This window comes from Salminus brasiliensis, chromosome 8 (assembly GCF_030463535.1).
Source record: "Salminus brasiliensis chromosome 8, fSalBra1.hap2, whole genome shotgun sequence".
Classification (NCBI taxonomy): domain Eukaryota; kingdom Metazoa; phylum Chordata; class Actinopteri; order Characiformes; family Bryconidae; genus Salminus; species Salminus brasiliensis.
The window spans coordinates 12,576,759-12,601,477 of NC_132885.1; the positions used below are offsets into that span (position 1 = coordinate 12,576,759).

General features: G+C 41.8%; 1 protein-coding gene across 1 annotated transcript; it reads left to right on the top strand.

Annotated features, from left to right (window-relative positions):
* Positions 1-316: 316 nt before the first annotated feature.
* fn1a (fibronectin 1a) lies at positions 317-24,491 on the top strand. The gene is made up of 46 exons (XM_072685654.1): positions 317-505; positions 936-1,061; positions 1,236-1,373; positions 1,463-1,594; positions 1,809-1,946; positions 2,282-2,440; positions 2,721-2,918; positions 3,040-3,222; positions 3,335-3,511; positions 5,070-5,225; positions 5,485-5,613; positions 5,899-6,042; positions 7,616-7,737; positions 7,821-7,989; positions 8,105-8,290; positions 8,413-8,541; positions 8,677-8,766; positions 8,854-9,054; positions 10,135-10,413; positions 10,622-10,885; positions 11,618-11,712; positions 11,918-12,086; positions 12,213-12,299; positions 12,542-12,733; positions 13,400-13,672; positions 14,261-14,452; positions 14,547-14,636; positions 14,845-15,111; positions 15,399-15,515; positions 15,772-15,936; positions 16,214-16,369; positions 16,482-16,595; positions 16,930-17,199; positions 17,413-17,603; positions 18,293-18,380; positions 18,502-18,681; positions 19,460-19,549; positions 19,707-19,895; positions 20,144-20,233; positions 20,368-20,819; positions 20,988-21,126; positions 21,324-21,491; positions 22,189-22,314; positions 23,022-23,128; positions 23,329-23,445; positions 23,573-24,491. Exons 1-46 carry the CDS (start codon positions 364-366, stop codon positions 23,639-23,641), a joined length of 7,455 nt encoding a protein of 2,484 aa, XP_072541755.1. The 5' UTR covers positions 317-363; the 3' UTR covers positions 23,642-24,491.
* The last annotated feature ends 228 nt before the right edge of the window (positions 24,492-24,719 follow it).

The window sequence follows — 24,719 nt, forward strand, 5'->3', positions numbered from 1 at the left end:
TTTCTTCATTCTTGCTAAATTACCAGTGCCGGTGAGTAACGGTGCTTGTGTGTGTGCTCTGCGCCTGCGCAAACTTTTGTGCGCGTACACGCGCGAGCGTGCGCATGGCTCCTCCTGCAGAATGCCGCGCTCAAATAAAAGCTCTCCTAGCTCGCGAGGTGTGTGTGAGAGAGGGCGTGGCCTGAGCGCGAGAAGGAGAGAGTCGGCAAGTTGAAGGTTCTTCAGAGGCACAGCAACTCCAGCAGCACCAGCAGCAGCAGCTCCAGCAGCTCCTTCAGTGTCCCCCTCAGGTCTCTCTCACCGCCAAAGAAGGGGCTTTTCCTGCTGGTGTGGAACTTTTGGTTCCTGTCGTTACCTGTGAACATGTCCAGGGGCGGGTTGGCCACGGCCACGGCCACGGCGCTGGCGGTGGCTTTACTAGCCGGGGCTGTGAGCTGCATGCCTAAAGCCGCGGGGAAAAGCAGGAGGCAAGCCCAGGAGCACACCGTGTCCTCGGTGTCTCAAGGTGGGTTCACCTCTCTTGCATTTTTTTTTACTTCATGCCACTGTCCTGTTTCCACAGCTGTTGACTTTCTTTCTACTTCCAGTTCTCATTTAGTTTCTAATTCCTTTTAACTTATAGTGTAATTCTGCATCTCAAAAAAGTATTTTATTTGATGCCAATGGGATCCTTTGAAGCTAGCTAACTACAGTTCTACTGCTATGTGCTGGATGTACTAAGAAGTTATAACTGGATGCATGAGCATATTTTGACCAGATTCATATGTTGTTGCATGTATTTCTTTACCTTTTTAGTGTCTATTGAATTACAAAAAACTCTTAGGTAACCTTTTCTTAACTCGACATTGATTTAAGGCTGCTATATCTGCTTGTAATGGGCTTATGAATCAAGAAAGCAGGTCAGATGGCTTCATACACTGTTGAACTCTCTGCAGATGGCTGTGTTGAATATGGGCAGTTTTATGGAGTTGGTGATCAGTGGGAGCGCATGTATCTGGGCAGTGTACTAGTCTGCACTTGTCATGGAGTTGCTGGCATTAAGTGTAAAACAAAACCTGAGGGTGAGTTCTGTTTTACAGTTCCAGTTTCTTGCTGAACAAAGCTTTAAGTACCTTTAGTGTGTACCTTTGGTGCTTTCATTTGCAAGCATTTCTGAAATGTAAAGGCTTTGCTGTTAAAATCAAGTGTCTGTTAAATTTGTTCACATGGATGACTGTTATTCACATATACCTCAGCTGAGGAGACCTGCTATGATAAAGTGAATGCTCGCTCATATCGGGTGGGAGAGACCTATGAAAGGCCAAAGGATGGGATGATCTGGGATTGCACATGTATCGGCTCCGGCAGAGGGAAAATCAGCTGTACCATTGCCAGTGGGTAGACTTTTCTAAACTGTAATACACTGTCAGACTGAGGTTTACTGCCAGTGCAATTTGTTGACTTGCTTATAATTCCTTCATAGACCGCTGTCATGAAGGGGGGCACTCTTATAAGATTGGAGACACCTGGAGAAGGCCCCATGACACTGGAGACTACATGCTGGAGTGTGTGTGTCTGGGCAATGGCAAAGGGGAGTGGACCTGCAAACCTGTTGGTAAGAAATCTACAGAAATTATTGAAGTTGATTTATTTATTTTTTATAAGTGAAATGCATTTTGCAGAATTGTTAATCTGATGGGGATTCATTTAACTAATAAATCACAAAGGTGTCAAACTGGTCCCTAGTCCAAAACAGACCTTATATGGATCTCACAAACTGTTGGTTTGGCTCTAATGTAAAATCTATCTCTTCCCATTTTTCACATTAGCGGAGCGTTGCTATGATAATGCAGCTGGCACCTCTTATGTGGTGGGTGAGACCTGGGAGAAACCCTATCAAGGCTGGATGATCGTGGACTGCACCTGTCTAGGCGAAGGAAGTGGACGCATTACTTGCACATCTAGAAGTAAGTACAGCCAAACACCCCTAAATTAATTTGTAACTGTCCAAACCACACATACTTCTGCTCACAGCCTCTATCCAGCTGGATCTTACTTTAATTATGCAGTGAAAGTCATTACAGCTAAAACCCATTGGCACATGTCTGAGTCATTAGAGAAAGGGATAGGCAACTTAATGAAGAAGGAAAAACACCCCCCCCCCCCTCCCCTCTTTAGTGTATAATTGTAACTGTGTGCTGGAAAACCTCTGCTAGAATTTCGTTAATGAGCAATAATACACTCTTTGTTGGCCTTCACTGACTGGTGTAAAACCTCTGATGGTGTGTTTTGGTGTTCTCAGACCGCTGTAATGACCAGGATACACGCATGTCTTACCGCATTGGAGATACTTGGACTAAGACAGATGCACGTGGACACATCTTGCAGTGTTTGTGCACTGGTAATGGCAGAGGAGAGTGGAAATGTGAGCGCCATGCTTCCTTGCACACCACTGGCTTAGGTAAGACCTGTTCACAGACATATATGTATAGGATACTAGACTGGGATAAGATTGCTGGTGAATCTGATGTGTCAAGCAGAATACTTTTACATATGGGGTCAAGTGGAGAATTTAATCAAATAAATAAAAAAATGGCTGCAGAAAGCTGCCAAATCATCATGAAAACATCATAAATAAAATCCTCTGTTTTATTTTGTGATCCCCTGTCAAACAGCAGTGCCAGTAGATGACTAGAGATGATAATCTTTTGTGCATGCATTTTGTGTTTTGGCTTGTACAGGCACTGGTTCTCGGGTGGTCACCAATGTGCAGCCGGCCGTTTTCCAGCCAGTGCCGCTTCCCGTGACCCCTGTTGAGGGCACTTGTCTGACAGACTCAGGGATATCCTACACTTTGGGAATGCGCTGGATCAAGACACAGGGCAGCAAGCAGATGCTGTGTACCTGCCTCGGCAGTGGCGTCAGCTGTGAAGAATGGGGTCAGTTTTTTTCAACTTTTCATACTTTTTCTACTGTAAAAATAGTTCTGTGTCCTTATTGTAAACACATGATGCTAATTCTGCCTTTTGTTCCTTATTTTTGTCTTGTTTTGGTACACAGAGGGCCATTCTCGGGTTTATGGTGGTAACACAAACGGCCAGCCTTGTGTGTTTCCCTTTGTGTCCATGGGCAAGACATTTTACTCATGCACCTCTGAGGGACGCAGTGATGGGCAGCTCTGGTGCAGCACTACCTCAGACTTTGAAAAAGACCACAAATACTCCTTCTGCACAGAGAAGAATGGTGAGCTCCCCTTCTGAAAAAAAACTCTGAAGTTAATAATATGAACTGCTGTTTGCCTTTTTAAAGAGTCTGCTCTTGGTTCTTATACTTTGGTCCATGATTTGTTCTACAGTTTTGGTCACAACCAGAGGAGGAAACTCTAATGGTGCCCTGTGCCACTTCCCCTACCTCTATAATGGCCGTAACTACACGGACTGCACCGCTGATGGACGTATGGATGGCATGAAGTGGTGCAGTACCACCTATAACTATGATGGAGAGCAGAGGTTTGGCTTCTGCCCCATGGCTGGTGAGTGATATTAACAGTTTACAAACTGGTGTTTAAAAAGAAAAGTGGTGAAGAAATGGACTTGAGAGCTAAGGGCTGTCTGTTAGAAAAGCCTGTTAATGCCTCAGATTTGTAGCTTTTCCTACTTTGTAGCTTTTAGACTGTTTATAAAAAGTAAATCTCATCTTAAAAACACTCATGAAGTAAATAAGTTGCCACAATACCATGTAACAAATGTAAACAATAGTGAATTTACTACATTTTATTTAACTTTACTTTATTTAATTTATACTACATTTGATTCCAAAAATTATATGTTATGCCTTAATACTGTTTGTCATGAAAATCAAGCCTATATGTAGTAGGTTTTTGTCAAATGCCCCAAAGTACTCCATTGATTACACAATCTTTCTGATTCTAATTGCATTTAGAAATCTATTGAAATCTATTGCATTGAATTTGGTAATTTTTTGGGTGCTTCTGCTTTTGTGAGTTCCCACACTTCTTCTCAAATCCCCTAATTAGTTAGATAGAGATAAAGTTAATTAGAGATTGAAAAGATGATGACTGCCATTATGTGCATCATCTTGCTTCCAAATCTTTTGTCTCTAATGCCGGCATGAATGGACAGAGGCCAAATAATCGTTGAGAAGAGGATGCCAGAATGGGGAACAAAGGATAAGTCAGCACTTATCCAGCTACATTTGCATACCTACCCTAGGTGGTGTCTTTGAAGGGTCTCTTTGACATCTAAGCGCTAATTAGGAGGGGCCTGCCAGGATTTTGCAGGCTATTAGATTTATTGATAGGATCTGTTTGATGCATTGGGTCATTGTGGAGGGTTTGTGTATTTATTTATTTTAAAGGATTAATAAAATAAAAAGATTAATAAAATAAATGTTAATATTTTAATTTTAGATCTTAATATTTGCTAATACTTGTCTTTCACTTGAACAAGTTTAAAAAGATTGTCCTTTTAACCAGCACTTTTCAATGTTATTTAAAGAGTGATTAACGCAGTGGCCAAATACAAAGGCTCTCTGACTTGAGTACCTTTTTAGAGTGTGTCTTAGTTGGTTGTGGCCCCACAGCTGTTCTGGAGTACAGACAGACAGAGTCTGGCCCAGACCCAAAGTCTAGCTGGCAGTGAAGCATTACAGGGCTGGCTGTGGTCCAGGACAGCTGCTCTCAGATCAGTGGGTTTCTTATTCAACTCCTTCAACTCTCTCTCCCTTCCTCATCCTTGGCATCCTTATCCGACTCTCATCAACTCATTTTCATTACCCCAATAGGTCAATCAGTTCTACTCTTGCTCAAAACAGTGAGACCTTTCTGAAACGGCTCTCCAAGCACTGTGTGTTCCCTGTAATTAGTTATTGTTTGTGGTCTTGGCCCTCTTCACTTAATTAGATAGTTGCTTGCGTTAGAGTGCAACTGTATAAAAGTCATTGTGTTGTCTTGACAAATTAATGATGCACCATAAATTTATGTCATAACAATATATTAATAAATGCTAAGATACTGTGCAGTGTTCTCTGGGCAAAATAATCATCACCTAAATAAACTCTTGCACTTTTAGCCCATGAGGAAGTTTGCACCACCAGTGAGGGAGTGATGTACCGTGTGGGAGATCAGTGGGACAAACGCCATGATGTTCTCGGGCACATGATGCGTTGCACATGTGTAGGCAATGGTCGTGGGGAGTGGAGCTGCATTGCCTACTCACAGCTCAAAGGTAAGATTAGGTTGTGGATCAGGGCTGTTAACTAAATAGCTGGTTTGAGAAAATTTGAGTTATTTTAAATCCAGATAAAATCTTAGCTTCATGAGTCTGGTTCCCAAACTGAGATTAAGGCCTATGTGTTCCTTTCACTTGGGAATCTTTGTGTAGTTCAGGACTATGATTGATCCTTGCCTGTAAAAAAAAAAAAAAAAAAAACTTCTTGAGTTTCACCTCTATTTTATAATGAACTAATAATATTCCCCTTTTTCAGACCAGTGTATTGTGGACGGTCTGACGTATGAGGTGAACCAAACTTTCACTAAGCGCCATGATGAGGGCTACATGATGAACTGCACCTGTTTTGGCCAAGGCCGTGGACGCTGGAAGTGTGATGCCATTGGTGAGTTTTTGTAGACTGTAATTGTAATACTTCCTGCTTTCCACCAAAGACAGTGGAGTTGAGGAACACCTGTTGTGTTCAATAAGGAATAGAATCTTGGAGCTATAACAGTGTTCAGTGGTATCAGACTTCACTCCGGTTTGGCCTTATGGTTTTGGGTTTATTTTCATTCAGTTTTTACAAAGTCTTTTCCTTGCCTCTGGGTTTGAACAAATGTAGCCAAGATTGTCTTAAATAGCTAATTTCATGACTGGATAATGACCCAAGACTCATTTCCACTTGTAGACCAGTGCCAGGAGCCAGAGACCAGAGCGTTCTATCAGATCGGAGAGTCCTGGGACAAAGTCATCCGTGGTATCCACTACAGGTGTTACTGCTATGGCAATGGAATTGGAGAGCTGAGCTGTGAGCCCCAACAATCTTTTCCTGGTAAGTGAAGCACATCTTCTCCAAAAGCGACTTAATTAAGTATGTGTACACACACACTGTGCATATATAGGTCATGCTGAGCACTACTATAAGCAGTGCTGTGGGCATGAGTGGGGAGAGCTTTAGAAGTCAAGAGATTCCAGATGTTTACAGAAGAGTGGAGATCTACAGAGTGTTGCTTGTTTCCTCTTGCAGGTGTTGGATAGAGATCTTCTGGTGCTAGATCATCGTTTGCTCTGTGTAAAGCCTCCATGTGATCCATTTACTGCTTAGAACAAATGCCTGTCCTTTGGAGGTGTTTGAAAATGACTCTTTGGGCTTTAACTTGCACTCGTTCATGCCTCCATTTGTTTGTGCCTGTGTGTTTGTCTCTTGAGCTTTGAAGTTGGATAGACAGAGAAAAAGATGCACATCCAGTCACCAGTTATCTTGTTTGCCCCCTACTGGTCTTTTGTTCTTTGTTTGCTTGGCTGTGCTTCAGCCTGTAAAGGGTCTTTGTGGAGTTTTGTTGAGAGTGCTTCAATACTAATTTACATTCCTCTGGTTGCACTGCCCCAGCATCTGTGAAGTTATTCACTGATTACAGAGTTTCCATTGTTAACAGTTTGCTTCAGTTTTATTGGTGAAATAGCATTCTGAAATGGCATTGATCTTTATTGACTTCATCCAAGTCCCCCAGCTTTAAACACACTGTGAATACTTAAGAACTCTGCATTGAAGACTGGGCAGAGAAACTGTTTTTTAGTTATGCCAAGAATGCTTCAGAGACCTGTAAGGGGTCAGAAGAGATCCCTGTGCTTAAGTGCTGGGGTCCCCAGAACAATAACTCTGCTTAATCACATACAGCTGTGGAAGGGTTGGCCGCCCCGGTAAAGGCTGGTGAAATTTATCACAGGCTATGTGGGATGAAAATGCTGTATACAAACTAGCTAGCCAGTGGGCTTTCACAGCAGTAATTCAGATAAATTGAGACCAGATTACTCCGGTCTTAATGGAGCAATGCTGTGAAATGAATTTATTTGTATGCTTCATGAGAAGACTAGCTTCTCAGTTAGGACTTAGTTGTCTAAACACTATGGGGAATGTATCACCTCAAAAAAGCAAGGGTTTGGAAACTTGACATAAAATGGTAATTTGTATCTAAAAGTAAATGTGTTTCTTTGAACAGAGCATTATGTGTATTTGTTTAGATCTTTGGTTGAGAAATTCTTAAGGGCTTTAGTTTGCTGGGTTTTGAAACCTTGAAAACTGTAGAGACAGACCTGATACACAAGTTTCAGTCATGTGTAAATGCTAAAACCTCAGTGAGAATTTCACAGAACTGTGTCAAGTTTCCCATTTCAGTTTTAGCTTCAAATCAGGTTTCAAAGCAGAGTGACACATTTGAATTGTGTTTTTGCTTCTCAGCAATGACCTTTGACTTCATTGTTGCATTTGTGCATTTGCACATTTGCACATACTTTCAAAATACCCTTTTTCAACCTTTTTTATGAAATCGAGTTGAAACTTATGCATTTTATGTAACTTCCTAAAAAGGAAATGGGAGAAATGCTTGCCTTTGCTGTTTTGGCAGGTGGTAACCGTCCAGTCCAGGTGATTATTACAGAGGCTGGCAACCAGCCTACTTCTCACCCCATCCAGTGGAATGCACCACCCTCAGTTCATATCACTCAGTATATTCTCAAGTGGAGACAGGTCAGTGTTTTGTTTAAGCATTTTTTAAGTATGGTTGTACCATTGGCCGTTTCTGTGCTAAGTGTGCGATTCTTTTCCAACAGAAAAACACTAACACTCCATGGAGGGAGGTCACTCTTCCAGGTCATCTGAACTCTTACACCATAGCTGGGCTAAAGCCAGGCATTACCTATGAGGGACAACTCATCAGTATCCTACGTTTTGGACGCAGAGAGGTCAATCGCTTTGACTTCTCCACCAACTATGGCTCCTGTGAGTAATCCCTGTGTGTTTTGTATGGTGGAATATTTGTGTTTTAGTGTCCAAAACAAAATTCCATAACTCAATCATATTATCTCATGCCAAACCCATGCTGCTCCTCTTACAGTGGCTACATCAGAGGGAGAAACAACTCCTCCACCTCCAGTGGTTGACACCTCAGAGTCTGTGACTGAAATCACATCCAGCAGTTTCGTTATATCTTGGGTGTCTGCCTCAGACACTGTGTCTGGGTTCAGAGTGGAATATGAGCTCAGTGAGGAGGGAGGCCAGCCAGGACAGCCCATTGTCTTGGGTCAGTAATCATCTTTTGAAAATCTGTAACATGTACAGCATGGCAGTTATTAATTACCTAATTGAGTAAAACTGCAGGATTTGTAATGTAATAATATTAAAATACACTATTCTACTATGCAGACTTGCCACGAACAGCTACATCTGTGAACATCAATGAGCTACTGCCAGGCAGGAAGTACACTGTTAATGTATATGAAGTCACTGAAGAAGGAGAACCCAACCTGATCCTCACCACCTCCCAGACAACAGGTGTGTCATCCTTTCTGTACTCAAAACATGTATATGTAGTAATTTTTGTTCTGGTTCTGGATGAAGTTATTAAGACTTTGTGATTAGGAGTATTGCAATGTCTGCTGACTTATCTTCTGTCCTGTCCCAATGCAGCTCCAGATGCTCCCACAGATCATGAAGTGGAGGACGTGGGTGAGACCTCCATCAAAGTTAGCTGGTCTAAACCTCTGGCTCCCATCACAGGTGTGTCCAGAATGTCTGAAATGTAAACCATACTAAATGTTGGACAGGTGAGAGGAAAATCCACTAATGCACATTCTGTGCCTGTAGGCTATCGTGTGGTTTACACTCCATCCATCGAGGGCAGCTCTGGCAGCACTGAGCTGAATTTGCCTGACACTGCAACTTCTGTGACCTTAAGTGATCTTCGACCTGGCCAACTGTACAACATCAGCATTTATGCTGTGGAGGAGAACTTGGAGAGTGAGCCAGTGTTTGTACAGGTCAATACTGCTGGAGAGTCACTGCCAGGTATGTAGTTATAGCACATCTCCAGGAACTTTGACACTTAGTAACAATACCGCAAACAACCAGACTAGAGAACTGATACACCCAGGGGACCCTTGGAAAAGCTTTGTGGAGGGCTGAATTATTTATTTTGAATCCAGATGAAGTTTGGATGATCTCTTTGTAGAGAAACTCTGGGCCATTTGTAGAAAGCTTTGTTCCAAGTTTTCCCCCTAGTTGAAACACTAAAGGTTAAAAAGAATACAAAAACTCATCTGTTCCGTACCCTGAAGACTTTCTACTTGATGCTTTTAAAAACTTGAATTAAAAAACGATTTTAATTTTTAAAGAGCTGTATTGTAATTTAAGAAATTAGATTAAGATGGAAACTTTGTGATTCTCATTAAAATCTACAGTAAATTTCTTATTTTTTTATTTAGCTTTAGTTTTATCTGGCTGTCCTGAGATAAGATTACAGTTACAGTGCTGTGCTTGGCAGTAGGAGTTCAGATACTTGTGCATCCTTATAGGGTATTTTGTTCAGAGAGATATAACAATGAGAGTCTTCTCCAGCTGTCTGACTTTGTTTAATGGTATGTGTAGAGAAGTTTTCTCAGGTGGTACTGCTAGCACTGAATGGTAGTGCATGTTTTTGATCTGTTCAAACACCATGAGTGGACTAAAATTAACCGAACATGGGTCTCTTCTCTGCAAGTGTATTATTCTTTCTCTCAGGGTGACTGGTACACCAGTATGGTGTCTGAATTCTTCTCCTCAGTTGGAAGAGTTTTACTGGATGGTAAACACAGGCGAAATTACAGGTTGAAATTGGTTTACAACCTTGTTTGGATGAAATGTACTGTGTGCAGAGACGAAGGTTCTAAAAGGGTCAGAGCAATGTTTAAAAGAAGGAGCCGTCTTTTTTTAGATTAATTATAAAGGAGGATTTTGAGAGGTGATTCATGTTTGGTTCTTTTTTGATTCTGCACTTGCTTGCTCAGCTGGAGTTACTTTTGATTGATGGTTACTGTATCACTGACATTGTTTTAATCTGACATTGGCTAAAATTGTGTCTAACTACAATCTGACCATGTCTCATTGCAGAGGAAATCCCATCTCCTACCGACCTGCAGTTCTTTGAGGTTTCTGATTCAAAGATCACCATTACCTGGACTGGTCCTCCAACAGAGGTGTCTGGGTTCCGTGTGTCTGTGGCACAGGTGGGTTCTGATGGACTGACAGAACGAGAGACGCAGCTCCCCGTTACTCGTAACGCCTATGCCGAGGTCACCCCACTGCAGCCGGGAACCCTCTATCGTTTCTTTATCTTTGCCCTCAAAGGAGGAGAGGAGAGCGAGCCTCTGGTTGGAGAGCAGATGACCAGTAAGTAGAACCAGACCTAGTAATTTAGTGGTGAAGTAGATTTATACCCTGGTGGCACAATTAAATTACGGTAGATGCACAGACATTCTGAACAGAAAATGTAATAAAAAAAGAAAAGAAAATGTAATCAACGATGACTTGACAAATGGCTTTCAGTTTTGAGTTTGTTTGCTATATTTCATTCTGGGTTTTCATTTAATTCACACAGAACCCGACACCCCTACCAACATCCGCTTGACCAATGTGACCGAGGACAGTGCTCTGATCATCTGGTCAGCTCCCAGAGCTCAAGTCACAGGATACAGGCTCTTCCTGACCGTGGAAGGCTCAAATCCCAAGCAGCTGCGGATCCCAGGGCGCCTGACCCAGTACACCCTGCTGAACCTGCAGCCAGACACAGCGTACACTGCCACACTGCACTCAGAAAAGGGCAATGTGATCAGTGAGGGAGCTGTGGCAACCTTCAAGACCAGTGAGTTTTAAATGAGCACTTGATTGATAAAACTCCTTTGAAAGAGATTGGAAAGGTGTTTCATCTGAATGAAGGCATCAGTTCAGTTCAGTGCAACTAATTTAAATCAGATCACTGAAACTGTTTCAAGAGTGGTTTGCAACACATTTTAAGCAGATGTTATACAAGTTTAAATACATCCGCCCATTCAAGCCACATTTGTTAACCAAAACGCCTCCCACTACGCCTTCTCCTGCTGTGCTGCACATGGTGAAGGGACCATTCCTGAGACTGCTGCCATTTACACATTTTAACAGGGAGGTTGCACTCTTCATTTCAGATGCTGACTTTACAAATTCAGTTGCCTTCTTTACCGGCATGTCTGCCAACCTTTAGCTACTGAGATGATTTTCAGATTACACCTTGTATTGGCTAGCAGATATCAGTTTGACAGACTGCAGACTGCATGTGGTTCAGATCTTTTCAGGATGCAGTCCAGAACGTTGTCATATAAAATGACCAGGTCTGACTGTAAATGTAGCCTGCTTTTTTGGATTGTTTATATTGTTCATATTTTTACCAGGCCTGACTAGTATCACAACCCAAGAAAATACCTCATATGTCTATAGTGCATTAATACATATGCTGCTCTTGTACATACTTCATATATCCACATCAACCCTGCTTACTTTTATTTATTGTTTGTTTTTAATAGTTCCTCTGTAACTTTTGTTCACAATGTCACTCTTGCAGCACTACCAATGGGAAATGCTCCTAGTTTCAGCACTGATGTTACAGACACCTCCATCATCATCTCCTGGAGTCCTGTGCCAAGAATTGGATACAGGGTAATTTTCTGTTCTAGTCAATAGGATATTTAGATGTCTACATCAATCAGTCGTGAATGTCATAAAGAATGCTCCAAAATGGCTAAAGTTGTCATTTTGGAGATTAGATTGGCGACAAGGATTTTGTATGTCAGTGATTTATATGCATCTCCTAAGTTTTTCACTCTGTTTACCTTTCCTAACTCTCTACTTTCTCTCTCCTCAGTTGACTGTAAGGCCCAGTCAAGGTGGAGAGGCTCCCAGAGAAGTGACCTCTGACTCAGGCAGCATCTACATCTCAGGCCTGACCCCTGGAGTGGAGTATACTTACAGTGTCCAGCCAGTCATCAACGGCCACGGGCATGGCAACCCCATCACACGCCGCGTTGTCACACGTAAGGCTACTAGGCACTTTACTTTTGTTCACAGTGGAAAAAATATAAAAGCTTGGCCCAAAATGGACAAATATTTCACTTGCTATGGACGCTGTCATGTCATATAAAGTATATCTCTCCCTTCAGCTCTCTCTCCACCCACTGATCTTAACTTTGAGACCAATCCAAACACTGGAGAGCTGACTGTACAGTGGAACGAAGCCAAAACCCCAGGTCAGCACTATATTCTCTATCGTAACGTATCATTTTGATTACGTGTACCATACCTGTGATCAATTTGGTTACCCTACCTAACAGGTTTCCATGAGTACTAAACCATAAAGAATAGATGAAGCCAAACCTAGAGCAGATCAATCACTGATTCAACACAGTTTTTACAGACAACTTGACCAACAATTAAAACTAAAGCTCAACAAGACTGGTTTTCCATTTGATGCACTTTTTTCAACTCCTAGATATCACAGGATACAGAGTCACATGCACTCCCACCAATGGGCAGCAGGGCAACTCTGTGGAAGAGTTTGTGAAGGCAGGTCAGACCTCGTGCACTCTGGAGAACCTGAGCCCTGGAGTGGAGTACAATGTCAGTGTGTTCACAGTGAAGGACGACATGGAGAGTACACCTGTCTCCTCCACAATCACTCCGGGTATGTGTATTACCCACTTCATAAATAATCTCCTTCATGTCTTAAAATCTGATATAACTACCTAAAATGCCACATTGTTGATGGATGTTGCAATAATGAAGGCAAAGAAATTGGTTTTGTGGAAGCAAAATCAATTACTGCGGTTTAAGTAAATTGGATCATTAATATTTAAAATAAATCTTTTTATGTGAAAACTGGACCTTAATCTAGATACACATAAAAGCTGACTAAACTACAAACCTTGAAGATGTGTTCTATACTAGCAGCTGTACTTAATGTGTTTGTGATTGCTAAAGACATCAGATACATTAATGCTAATGGATACTGTATTGATGACATAAGAGTGATAAGATGCTACCATCAATATTTTTCATAAGTGTCTGACATCAGTAAAGTGTATAGATAAGAGTTTACTTTACACGTACTGACTGGATTGTTCACCTTTTAGTAGAAAATTTGAGAAACTAATTTTAGGCAGCATTAGAAACAGCTCAATTGGTGGTACCATTTTCCTATCACATAACATAAATGCAGAGCACCATGGTTCACTGTCACCATGTGAGAACCATGAGAGATGTGTGATGTAATCTTTCCATTCTGTCTCTGTCTGTGTCTGGATGGTTCTCCCTATCCGGGGCTTCTGCTCTCCCTCTGTTAACCCTGTAGACGTACCTCAGCTAACAGACCTCCACTTTATCAATGTCACTGACTCAACAATTGGTCTTACCTGGAGTCCCATTAACTCCACTGCCATAACGGGCTACCGTATCACGGTGGTGGCTGCGGGCGAGAGCGTACCCATTTTCGAAGACATTGTGGAGCCCACCACAGGATTCTACACTGTATATGGCCTTGAGCCTGGCATCGACTACGACATCAGCATCATCACGGTCACAGAGAACGGACAGAGTGAGCCCACCACCATCACACAGCAAACAGGTGAGAGTGTTACAGTATTTTATTTAGATTCTTTATTATCTTATTTATCTTACTTATATTTTATTATCTTTATTTAGATGGGGGGGGTGGTAAACTGGTCTGTTGACCTAATGTAGTCTTTGAACACCGGTATGAAATGAGCTTGCATGCAAAACATGACACTTGATACTCTTATAAGCACCAATGCCATCCATTATGGTGTGAATAGCATGTTAAAATAGGAAGGCAAGCTGCTGTGTGTTTGAGCACATTTTTCTCTCGCACAGTCAATCTATGTTGCTTTTCTCTCACTATGAATTGTGTGAGGCCCATGTGGCAGCAGTGTGTGTGATGTTTGTTTCATGTCAACAATTTCCCTGTCTCGGCTCTCAAGCTGCTGCCCATTTTCTCATTCCTTTTTCCAATGGTGGTTGTACCACTTTACTTTTAAATACTCAATAAATCTAGACAGACCATCTGTTAGTCTTTTATTTACCAGTGGCACATTCATTGTGGGTAGAATGTATGATGTCTGGGGTTTTTTTATTTATTAAAAATGTATATTATATTTTGATTCATATTTTAACTTCTCGTTTGTCACGTTCTCAGCTGTGCCTGCTCCAACTGGCCTAAGATTCAGTAACGTGAGCACTGACAGTATGACTGTGAGCTGGATCGCCCCCAACGTCCCTAAGCCTAGTGAAATCGACACATACTCCGTCCGCTATCACCCAGTCGACGACGAGGATGACATTACTGAACGCAATGTGGACGGAAACACCCAAAGTGTTGTGCTTCGCCGTACGTGAGCTTCTTCCACATTGTTCTTTGTAAAACTTTTCTACACCATTGTGTTCTTAATTGAGCTCAGTTTTTCCGCCTTGCATATCTACAGACCTACTGCCCAACACTGAGTACTTGGTGAGTGTGTTTTGTGTCTATGAAGAACGGGAGAGCTCACCAGTGATCAGCACTCAGAGAACGGGTGAGATTTCTTTAGGTCCTCTTACCTTAATGTGCCTGCTAACTCATGATCATGATGAGTCTTTACCTTAGTGCATGTAATATCTCATTCATCAAGCCTGCACTGGAAAGTCCTCCATTTTCAGTGTGATGTCCATGTATTGGACCAAATCTGAGAGAACTGTGGACTTCCTTTAAGTTTTAATGGTTACTTTCACATTGTGTTACAGTACTGGATTCCCCAGTTGGCCTGCGTTTCTCTGAGATCGGCATAAACTCCTTTACCGTGCACTGGATGCCTCCTCAGTCCATCATTTCGGGCTACCGTATTCGCTATCAGATGACCAGCGGGGGACGCTCTAAGGAGGAGAGACTGCCACCCTCCAGAAGCCACTTTACTCTGACCGGTCTGGCCCCTGAGACTGAGTATGTTATCAACATCTATGCTGTCAGTGGCCCCCACGAGAGCAAGCCACTCACTGGAACCCAGTCCACCAGTAGGTTACAGTTCCATATATACTGCTGTATCTTTCCACACTGTTTGGTGTAATTGGTTGTTTGAATTGAGGCCAATCAGTTATGTCTGATGGAAGCTTAACCTATTTCTGTAGACTATTCATCTAGATTGAATCTACTAATTAAAACCAGGCATAACCACTATATTACACAGCTCATTGAGCAATATTGCTTATCAACACTAGTATTAGCTGTAGATTAAGGTCCTATACTTGTTCCTGTTCTTTTTTTTCTTATTATTTCTTGTGTTTGTTCTACTTTTCTTCAGTCTCTGATGCCCCAACTGATTTGGAAGTTACGTCTTCAACACCAGATAGTATTACAATTCGCTGGGATGCCCCCTCTGTTACTGTGAGGTACTACAGGATCACACATGGAGAGTCAGGTAGATAAAATATAGCACTTAATTTATTTTTTTTAATAACTGATGTGTTGATCAAGCTGTTCATTTTCTCATTACATTTTGATCTCCTACCATATAAGGGTTGCTATGGTATGGTCATGTGTCTGATTATTTCATTGTAATCAATGTGACTTTTTTTCAATTGTCATTTTTATCTATTTATTTGATTGCCAATTGTTTTCTATTGGTCGTAAGTCTTTTTTGCTGTTATTACAACATTTCTTTGTTCTGTGATCAGGTGGTCATGGCTCTCCAGTAGAGTTTACTGTCCCAGGCTCCCAGACTACTGCCACCATTCAGGGTCTGCGCCCAGGCACTGACTATACCATCACTGTGTATGCTGTGACAGGCAGAGGAGACAGCCCTGCCTCCAGCACACCCATCCACGTCACCCATAAAACAGGTATAAATGCCAAAAGGCCTGCAGCTACAATCTGATACGACTGGTAAAATTGTGTGGGGATGAGTCAGTTCATCTGATGTTGAAGCTCAACATCTCTCAAAATAGAGGTGCTCAAACTAAGATTTTGAGCTTAATTGAAACAAGTGTGCAGTTACACATTTTCAACACAAAAATGTTTTAAAATGCATGTCCTAATGTGTTAAAAACATATTACACAAAATAAATACAAAATGAATAAAAACAAAAAAGAATGAATGACACTGTGTGTGTTTTGTAGATATCGAGTCCCCAGCTGAAATGGAGGTAACTGATGTGAAGGACAGCACTATTACTGTACGCTGGACCCCAGCAGTGGGTCCTGTTACTGGATACCGCATCACTGGAACTCCTCGTAATGGCCAGGGGCCCACCTTCTCTGAGGTGGTCGCTCCAGGTAAAATAATATTCATTCATATGCCTTGCCACATGTGGACATGCCAAACATGCTGGAAACTATAATCCATACATATCTATTTATGCTGTGATTTTTATTGTTAATTTTGCAGATCAGACAGAAATGACATTCTCTGGACTGATGCCTACAGCAGAATACACTCTAAGTGTGTATGCACTGGGACAGGATGGAGAGAGCCCTCCACTGGTAGAGACCGTAGTTACAAGTAAGTACAATAAAGATAGATAAACATTAAATTTAAGCACAAATATCTGCTTTATTTTATTTATTTTTGTTCAAGGTTTGGACTAACAAATAAATAAACAATGTTATGCTTTAGAATCCAGTTAATCTTAGATGGAGCATATTTGCGCATTAAATTTTTGCATAAATACTACGAGTGCTACGAGTACTCATCTCTTTAGTTAATTACTTGCTTAGTTGCTTAAGTACAGTGTTTCATGAAGGGGTGGTGTAAATATTTAAGATTTTGCTTTTATCAAACATCATTAACATGCTCTGAACTCCAATTCACCTTATCCTTCACTGATATCTTTTAGCTGTGGACAGGCCCAAAGACTTGACCTTTTCTGATGTGGACTCCACTTCCATGCGTATCTCCTGGGAGAGTCCGGATGGCCAGGTGACCTCATACAGAGTGTTGTACTCCAGCCAAGAGGAGGGCGAGAGTGAGCTGTTTCCTGCCCCTCATGGCGAGGATGAGTCTGCTGTGCTGCATGGTCTCCGGCCTGGTACCGAATACACTGTGAACGTCATTGCCCTGCATGATCGTACCCCCAGTCCTGCACTGGTGGGCACACAGACCACAGGTGCTGCAAATGAAGCATTTTATGTTTGTATATATGCAATGCTAAATATTCCTCTGTAGTTTAAATAAATGTCTTGACCATTCTAAGTCCATTTAATTTTTCCAGTGTTTAACAGCATCTCTGCAGTTTGAATATGTATGATTGATACATCATCCTTTGAAGACAAACTTTTTTATTTACGTGTTTCCTCTTGCTATTGCTTTGTCTTTCTAGCTATTCCTGGCCCTACTGATCTCCAGTTCTCTCAGGTTGGCTCCAGTTCCTTTACTGTGTCCTGGTATTCAACAGCTAATGTCCAGCTGACTGGCTACCGTGTGGCAATCACTCCTAAGAACAAGAATGGTCCTACTAAAGAGGTTCACATTGCTCCGGACTCCACCCAGTACCATGCCACTGGACTTATGGTGAGTAGTCACATTATGTTCTCCTCTGTTTGGGGTGTATTTTAGTGAAATCTGCAATCTTTGGAATTGCTCAGTGAAGTAAGGGTTACTAAAATTAAATTAACATATTCCATCCCTATCCCAAACACTCCTGATCTGCAAAGATCTTTTTGGCATCTGAAGTTTGCTTCCGAGTTCTAGGCCGAAGCTATGTGGATAATGCAAAATAAGTGTAGGTCATTCAAAATATTTGTAATATTTTTATTATTATTAATAATAATAATAATAATAATAATAATAATAATAATAATATTATTATTACATCTGTGCTTCCAGCGCAACTAATGAAGCAAATAACATATTTTAGACCGGTGGGGGGGGGGGGGGTAAACATTGGGCAAACTTTATTCCACACAGGTATGTGTGTCTTGTGTAGTAAAATATGTTCTTATGTGATAATACTAGGAGCTTCTGCTGAAATTTTTAACATCTGCTCTGTATGTTTTAAGACCTCCACAGCATTGGCCTTGCTGAACCTTAATGATAGCCTTTGTGCTAACTGCAGCTGTGGCTAGTGGCCAGTAATGCTTTTGACTAGTAGATGCAAGCCTTTTCATTTAGGCTTGTGGGTGTATCTGAGTACAGAGGTCTGTTTCAGAATATTGGACAGCAGGTCTTCATACCCTCTCTCGGGCTCTCTCTCACTTTAGCCTGCCACTGATTATGAGGTAGAGGTTTATGCTGTGAAGAATTCTCTTACCAGCCGCCCAGTCAAGGGAGAGGTCACCACTCCTGACAGTAAGCCATTTCACGTCAAACCTTTTATATTGCTTTCCATCATTTACTGCCAACTGTAGAAATGTCCTGTGTATATACAAACTGTTACAAACTGTTTCTGCACCATTTATCCTTTTCATAGATATCAGTCCTCCTCGTCGCGTTCGGATCTCCAATGTAAAAGATTCCTCGGTCACTCTCACATGGCGCTCAAAGACTGAGGCCATCTCAGGCTTCCTGGTAGAGGCCACACCCACAATCGGAGGTCACAGTCCTGTCCAGCACACCATCCCATCTGATTCCCGCACCTACACAATAACTGGTACTTTATGCTCTGAATTTTTTTACCCTTATAATATTTGTTTCTACACAACATCACCCACAATACAAGCAGAGGTCTTTATGGATTCTGTAATTATTTTCTTTGTGGGAATTGAATCTAGGCCTCATTGAGCAGGACACCAACATTGACTGTGAGCTACCAAAGATCATGAGTTAAGAACTCAAGTGCAGAGTTAGACACCAGGGGAGAGAGCAACCCTGAGTGAAGTTTGAAATGTCAAATAAAACACTCCTGCAAACACTGGTAGCTGGAGAGCAAAAGGAAAAGGCTGACTGGCTTGAAATACCAGAGCAGTAGCATAAACTCAAACAAAGGGCTTTCCTAAAACAATGGAAAAGGTGGGAGAAAATAAAAAAGTTCCATTGCTAGGGGAGGGGGGCCATGAGCGGACAGGGACTTATAACTCAAAATACCACATTTACCAGCTGAGGCAAGGACCTGTGGGCATGGCAACAGTAGTAGTGAAAACACTTAGCTTATGTGTGGAGGGAGACAGGTGGCAGGAATTGCTCCAAATTACCCAGGAGCAGTTCTGTGTCTCCCTCTGGTGGACGGTGGCAGCGTAGCACATGGCCAAGCCACAGGTAGGGCTCTTGCATAGAGAATGCGAAGTGTATGCATGTAGCATAATGTAGTTGGCCAATATAATATACTATATAATACTGTTTTTTGCATTGATGCACAATGTTATTGGGTAATATTTCATATTAAATCATGGCTAATAAAAATATTTTTTTCTTATTAACCTTTTCTATAGGTCTGCAGCCAGGCACAAACTACAAAATCAATATTTACACCCTCAATGGAAATAGCCGCAGTGAGCCATTCACTCTCACCGCCACTACAGGTAACCATCCGGCACAAAATTCTGCTTTTAGCTTTTTTTTCTTTTTTTTTTCTTTTTTTTTCCACATAAACTCTCCTCAGAATTTCTTCCAGATCTTTCTTTCCTATGACGTTCCTTAACTTTAGAAATAAACATTTAAACCTTCATCTGTCCTTAGCTAAGCCAGTGATCAGCCCTCCAACCAACATCCGTTTCACTTCCCTGACCCCCACCACCATCTCCTTCTCCTGGGAACCTCCTCGCAGCACCATCACAGGATACTACATCACTTATGAGGAGGCAAGCAGCATCCCACGAGAGCTTCTCCCAAGACCCCTCGCTGGACGAACCTCTGCCACCATCTCTGGTAGTGTTATCTTTCTATATTTGTCTCTTTCCTAATTTTTATTTCTCACTTTGCACATTTGTTTTAGTCTAACACTAACTTTTTTTTGTGTGTTAATTAACTTTAATCTTGTTTGGTTTTTGGAGGGTGTTTTGTTTGTTGTTTTTTATTTTATTAAATTTTTTGATATTCATTCAGAGCTATACTTACAGATTTCCATTTACACAGTTATGCAAGTTAAAAGCGTTTTTTTCACCTTTTGCCTACAGGTTTGAAACCAGGCACTGAGTACATCATTCGAATTGTTGCTCTGAACAATGCACAAAGAAGCACTCCACTCCTGGGCAAAGCCAGAACACGTAAGAACTGCTGTAATGTACTACTTATTGAGTAGGAAACTAATGTTAATGTTTTAATTACAGCACCTTCTGCTGGCTGTGACCTCCTACTTTATCTATGCTAATGCGCTTGCTCCAAACCCTTTTCCTGCTAGAATTGGAGGAAATATCTCCCCAGCTTCCAGTTCCCCACCGACCCAAACAGGACATTCTGGATGTACCAGAGGATGATGGCTTAAACAGCAATCACGTACATCTGGCAGGACCCAACAGACAAGACACACTCGGTCAGCAGGGCCAGCATATTTACACTGAGTACCAGAGTTTTGGCTTGGCCAATCGTGGCCAGCAGCAGCCCTTAGCGCCACACCAGGGCCAGCCATTGGTCTACATCCCTCTTCCTGGACCAGATGGCCACAGAGTGCCTGTAGTAAAGCTGAGCGAAGGCCCAGCAGCTGGCTTCCCCTTCGAGTTCCCTCTCAATGAGACAGATCTGCCACAGGAAGCCCAGACCCAGACCACCATCACATGGCAACCAGTGCCACACAGCTCTGAATATGTGGTATCTTTCAGTCCAATTACAGAGTTTGACGAGAAGACCTTCCAGGTAAGCATATTAAAGCCACTTTGGCACTGATAGGCTAAGTTATATCCAGAATAGATTCATTCTAATTCTTTAAAAAGGTATTAATCATTCTATTTTCTCTAATGGCAAATGGTTTGTTGGCAATGCATGGCCTTTTTTGTGACCTTTTCTGTTTCAACCTCCTTTCAGATGCATCTTCCTGGCACCTCCAACAGTGCTACACTGATTGGCCTCACTTCTGGAGCATCCTATAACATCCTCGTAGAGTCAGTCAATGGAGACCACAAACAGAAAGTTCTGGAAGAAATGGTGACTGTCAGCAACAACGGTAAAAACATGATCACAAGTTGCAGTTATTATACCACATTTTTTACTGCTCATACAGTGTGACGAATCTTTCTATGTTTCAATGTTCATTTCAAAGTGTGTTAATATAAATGTGTGTCTATGTACCTCTCTTTCTCTTTCTCTTTCTCTTTCTCTCTCTCTCTCTCTTTCTCTCTAAATATGTTTAACATTTTCCAGTTCCTGGACCCTCTGCTATCCCCATAGGCAAGGATGTGTGCTATGACACGTTCACTGCCACTTACCATGAGGTGGGCGCGGAGTGGGAGCGCATGTCCGAAACAGGATTTAAGCTGTGGTGCAGGTGCCTTGGTCTAGGCAGTGGTCATTTCAGATGTGATTCATCCAGTGAGTGACTGACCCAGCATCACTTTTACATACTAATCCTCACACCTTGAGCAAGCATGGGCAGCCTATTTCTCATTCAGTAAATCTAATTTGGTAAACTATGTATTAAATGTAGCAAAACTTAGTGTTAAGTTCTGAAATAAGGAACTATTGGAAAGTTTTAGCTAAGCCCATGCTAGTTGGAGGTGGCGAATGTCTCAGATTTGTATTGTCAAACAGTAACCAGACGATACCAAACTCTTAGACTGGCTTACTGTCTTCGTCAGCACTGCACAAGTTCATGCGGTCTAGTGACCCATTATCTTGTGTGTGTGTGTGTGTGTGTGTGTGTGTGTGTGTGTGTCTGTGATGGATGAATTCACTCTAAAAGATATCCAAGGGCCATGTAGACTCTGCATTGTTCTTGCTCCGAGCAGAACTTACTGTGCAACTGTGTACTTTGTATTGTTGGGGTGCATTGGTGTGGTTGGTGTGGCGCAACAGATAATCCCACTACCTGCCAGTGAGCTACCTCACCACGTGGGAGACTGGGGTTCGATTCCCAGTCTGGGTGACTATGCTGAGCTACACCAACAAGAGTCCTTGGGCAAGACTCCTAACACTACATTGGCCCACCTTTGTAATACGAGTAACTTTTGTATTGTGTGAGTGAAAACGTGATCTGACCAAGTGTCCTCATTCTCTTACCCACAAACAGAGTGGTGTCATGACAATGGCCATAACTACCGTATTGGGGAGAAGTGGGACCGCCATGCTGAGAATGGGCACATGATGAGCTGCACCTGCCTGGGAAACGGAAAGGGAGAGTTCAAATGCGAACCACGTAAGCTTCAGCTTTTCATACTTATGCAGACAGTGCTTTTTAGTGATACAGTGGTCCAGTATACAGGATGGGTATCCGCATTCATAGTGACTTTTATTGATCATATCAAAAGTGTGATCCTTTTTTAATTGCCATTAATGAATTTAGAATTGAGTGAAACAAATTCCTTCCAAATCCCAAATATCTCCAAAATGGCCGGCAAACTCTGCTCAATGAACACAAAACTGTCACTGTAGCTGAAAACCAGGTTCTGTCAGACAGCCTCAGCTCAATAATCTGGCAAACATTTAACTTATAGCAATTAATTATTAGCAAGCCAAGAATGCCATGTGTAAGCATGTCCCTTTCCAAAGAAACTGTGTTTGGCTTACTGAGCGAAAATTGCTCTGACCCACTTGATATTCTAGGTAGTGGACCACCTTGCATGCAGGATAATGAGTTTGCCAATCCTGGTCTGTGATGTTACTTGCTGCTACTACTACACAAAAACAAGTTAGCAGAGCTCTGGTACCGTAAGGTCCATCAGCAGAGAAGGTTGGATGTGTGTATCCCTAATGCTTTCACCATCCTAATAGTTGTTGATTCAGCACAAATGTCAGAGTGGATTTTTTTTGCCTTTTGCATGTCAATCGTAATGTCCAACTACTAGTTCATTCTGTACAGTAAACAATACTTTAATACAAATGTTCTTAAAATTATGTTTCCAGATGATTCAACATGTTACGATGAAGGAAAGATGTACCAGGTTGGTAACCAGTGGCAGAAAGAGTATCTTGGAGCCATCTGCACCTGCACCTGCTATGGTGGACAACAGGTAACACTCCTCACCCATCTTCATTACTTATTAGGCATTAGTTCTCATGTTAGTGAGCTTAGCTGTCTATCAGCTGTCATATCACAAGCAAACCCAGCTACCTCTCGGAGTGAGATTCTGGTGTCCTAATGCAGTAGAGTAGAATGTGCAGGTATGAGGTTGTATCTGATGCTGAAGCTGAAAGTATGCGATTTCCTCAGGGCTGGCGCTGTGAGAACTGCCGTCGTCCTGGAGCTGAGGTAAATGTGGACCTTATTCAGCCTCCAGTCCACTCAGATGTTTATGACCGCTACCGAGAGAACGCACTGCGCAAACTGGTAGGTCCAGAGATGAGTTCATTCTGTGGTGGATATCTGTGTCCTGCTTCAGTTGTTAGAAAGTATTTTGTTTGTCTTTGTTAATAATAACTTCTCTTTTTCTTGCTTCCGCTTTTTCACTCCACAGAACATCCAGTGTCCCATTGAGTGCCTCAGACCTGATCTGCTAGCAGATGCCCAAAGCCCTTCAGAATAGTCTCTGTTACACACAATGCTGGAGAGGAGCATACCCTAGAGACTGTACTTACTGTATACCCCTCAGTGCCTTTCACTCCTCCTCTCGGTCTACACTCTGAACTCAGTCCTGCTGTCTATGCACCAGCCCTGCCCTGCCTGCCCACACCACACTTCTCCTGTCCTGTCCAGGCTGTTCCCTGTCCTGTCCTTCATCTTTGACCTACACAATAGAGATGAGAGTCAACACCAGTCTGGACAGAACGTTGTTTTTTGTTTTTTGTTTGTTTGTTTGTTTGTTTATTTGTTTTTTTTGTTTGTTTGTTTCATACTGGAGATTCACAGAATTCCCAAAGATTCCCAAATATTCTGTCCAGTTTTTCTATTGTTTCATTGCTATACATCAGATGATTCAGCAGAGACCAAAGACTATACATTTGTTTGCATTGTTGCCTTTTGTCTGTAAGACACCCTTTTAAATGAGTTTGTGACTCAACTTTATGGCCTGTATTCATTTCTGTAAGTGACCTTTTTTAAAACCCTTCAAAAAAAAAGAAAAGGAAAGGGAAAAAAGCAAGCACTGTTTTACAATAGAAGTCTCTGTGCCTTGTAGGCATCTCTTATTATCTAATGTTGACCCCATTTTTGAATTGATTGTTTGGTTGGTTTATATCTGTGGCCTTTGTTTCCAAAAGAAAACAAAGGAAAGCACTGTATTAATAACATTTCACATTTTAATATTTTTCTTTTATCAATGCATTTAGATTGAAATGCGATTTTTGGATGTACACTTTTTGGTTTTGTTTTAGGTGCCAAAGTCTTAACTACTGTGGACAAAATTCCTTTTTAATAAACTTTTTACAAAAAAATAAGCATCTGGGTGTAATTACTGAGTCAGGTTTGAGAGCTTACACACCAGTCTTGCACAATTCCAGCATGTTTGCAGGCTTTCTCAACAAACCAGTGTAGCGATTTGCTGCACACTACAATTCATAAATGAGCTGTTTTGCTCAGTGAGGCCAGCGTAATATAATCACTGATATGTTATCACTCTTTCAATGTTATCGGCCGTCCAGATCAAGCCTGCTTTATGATTTTGA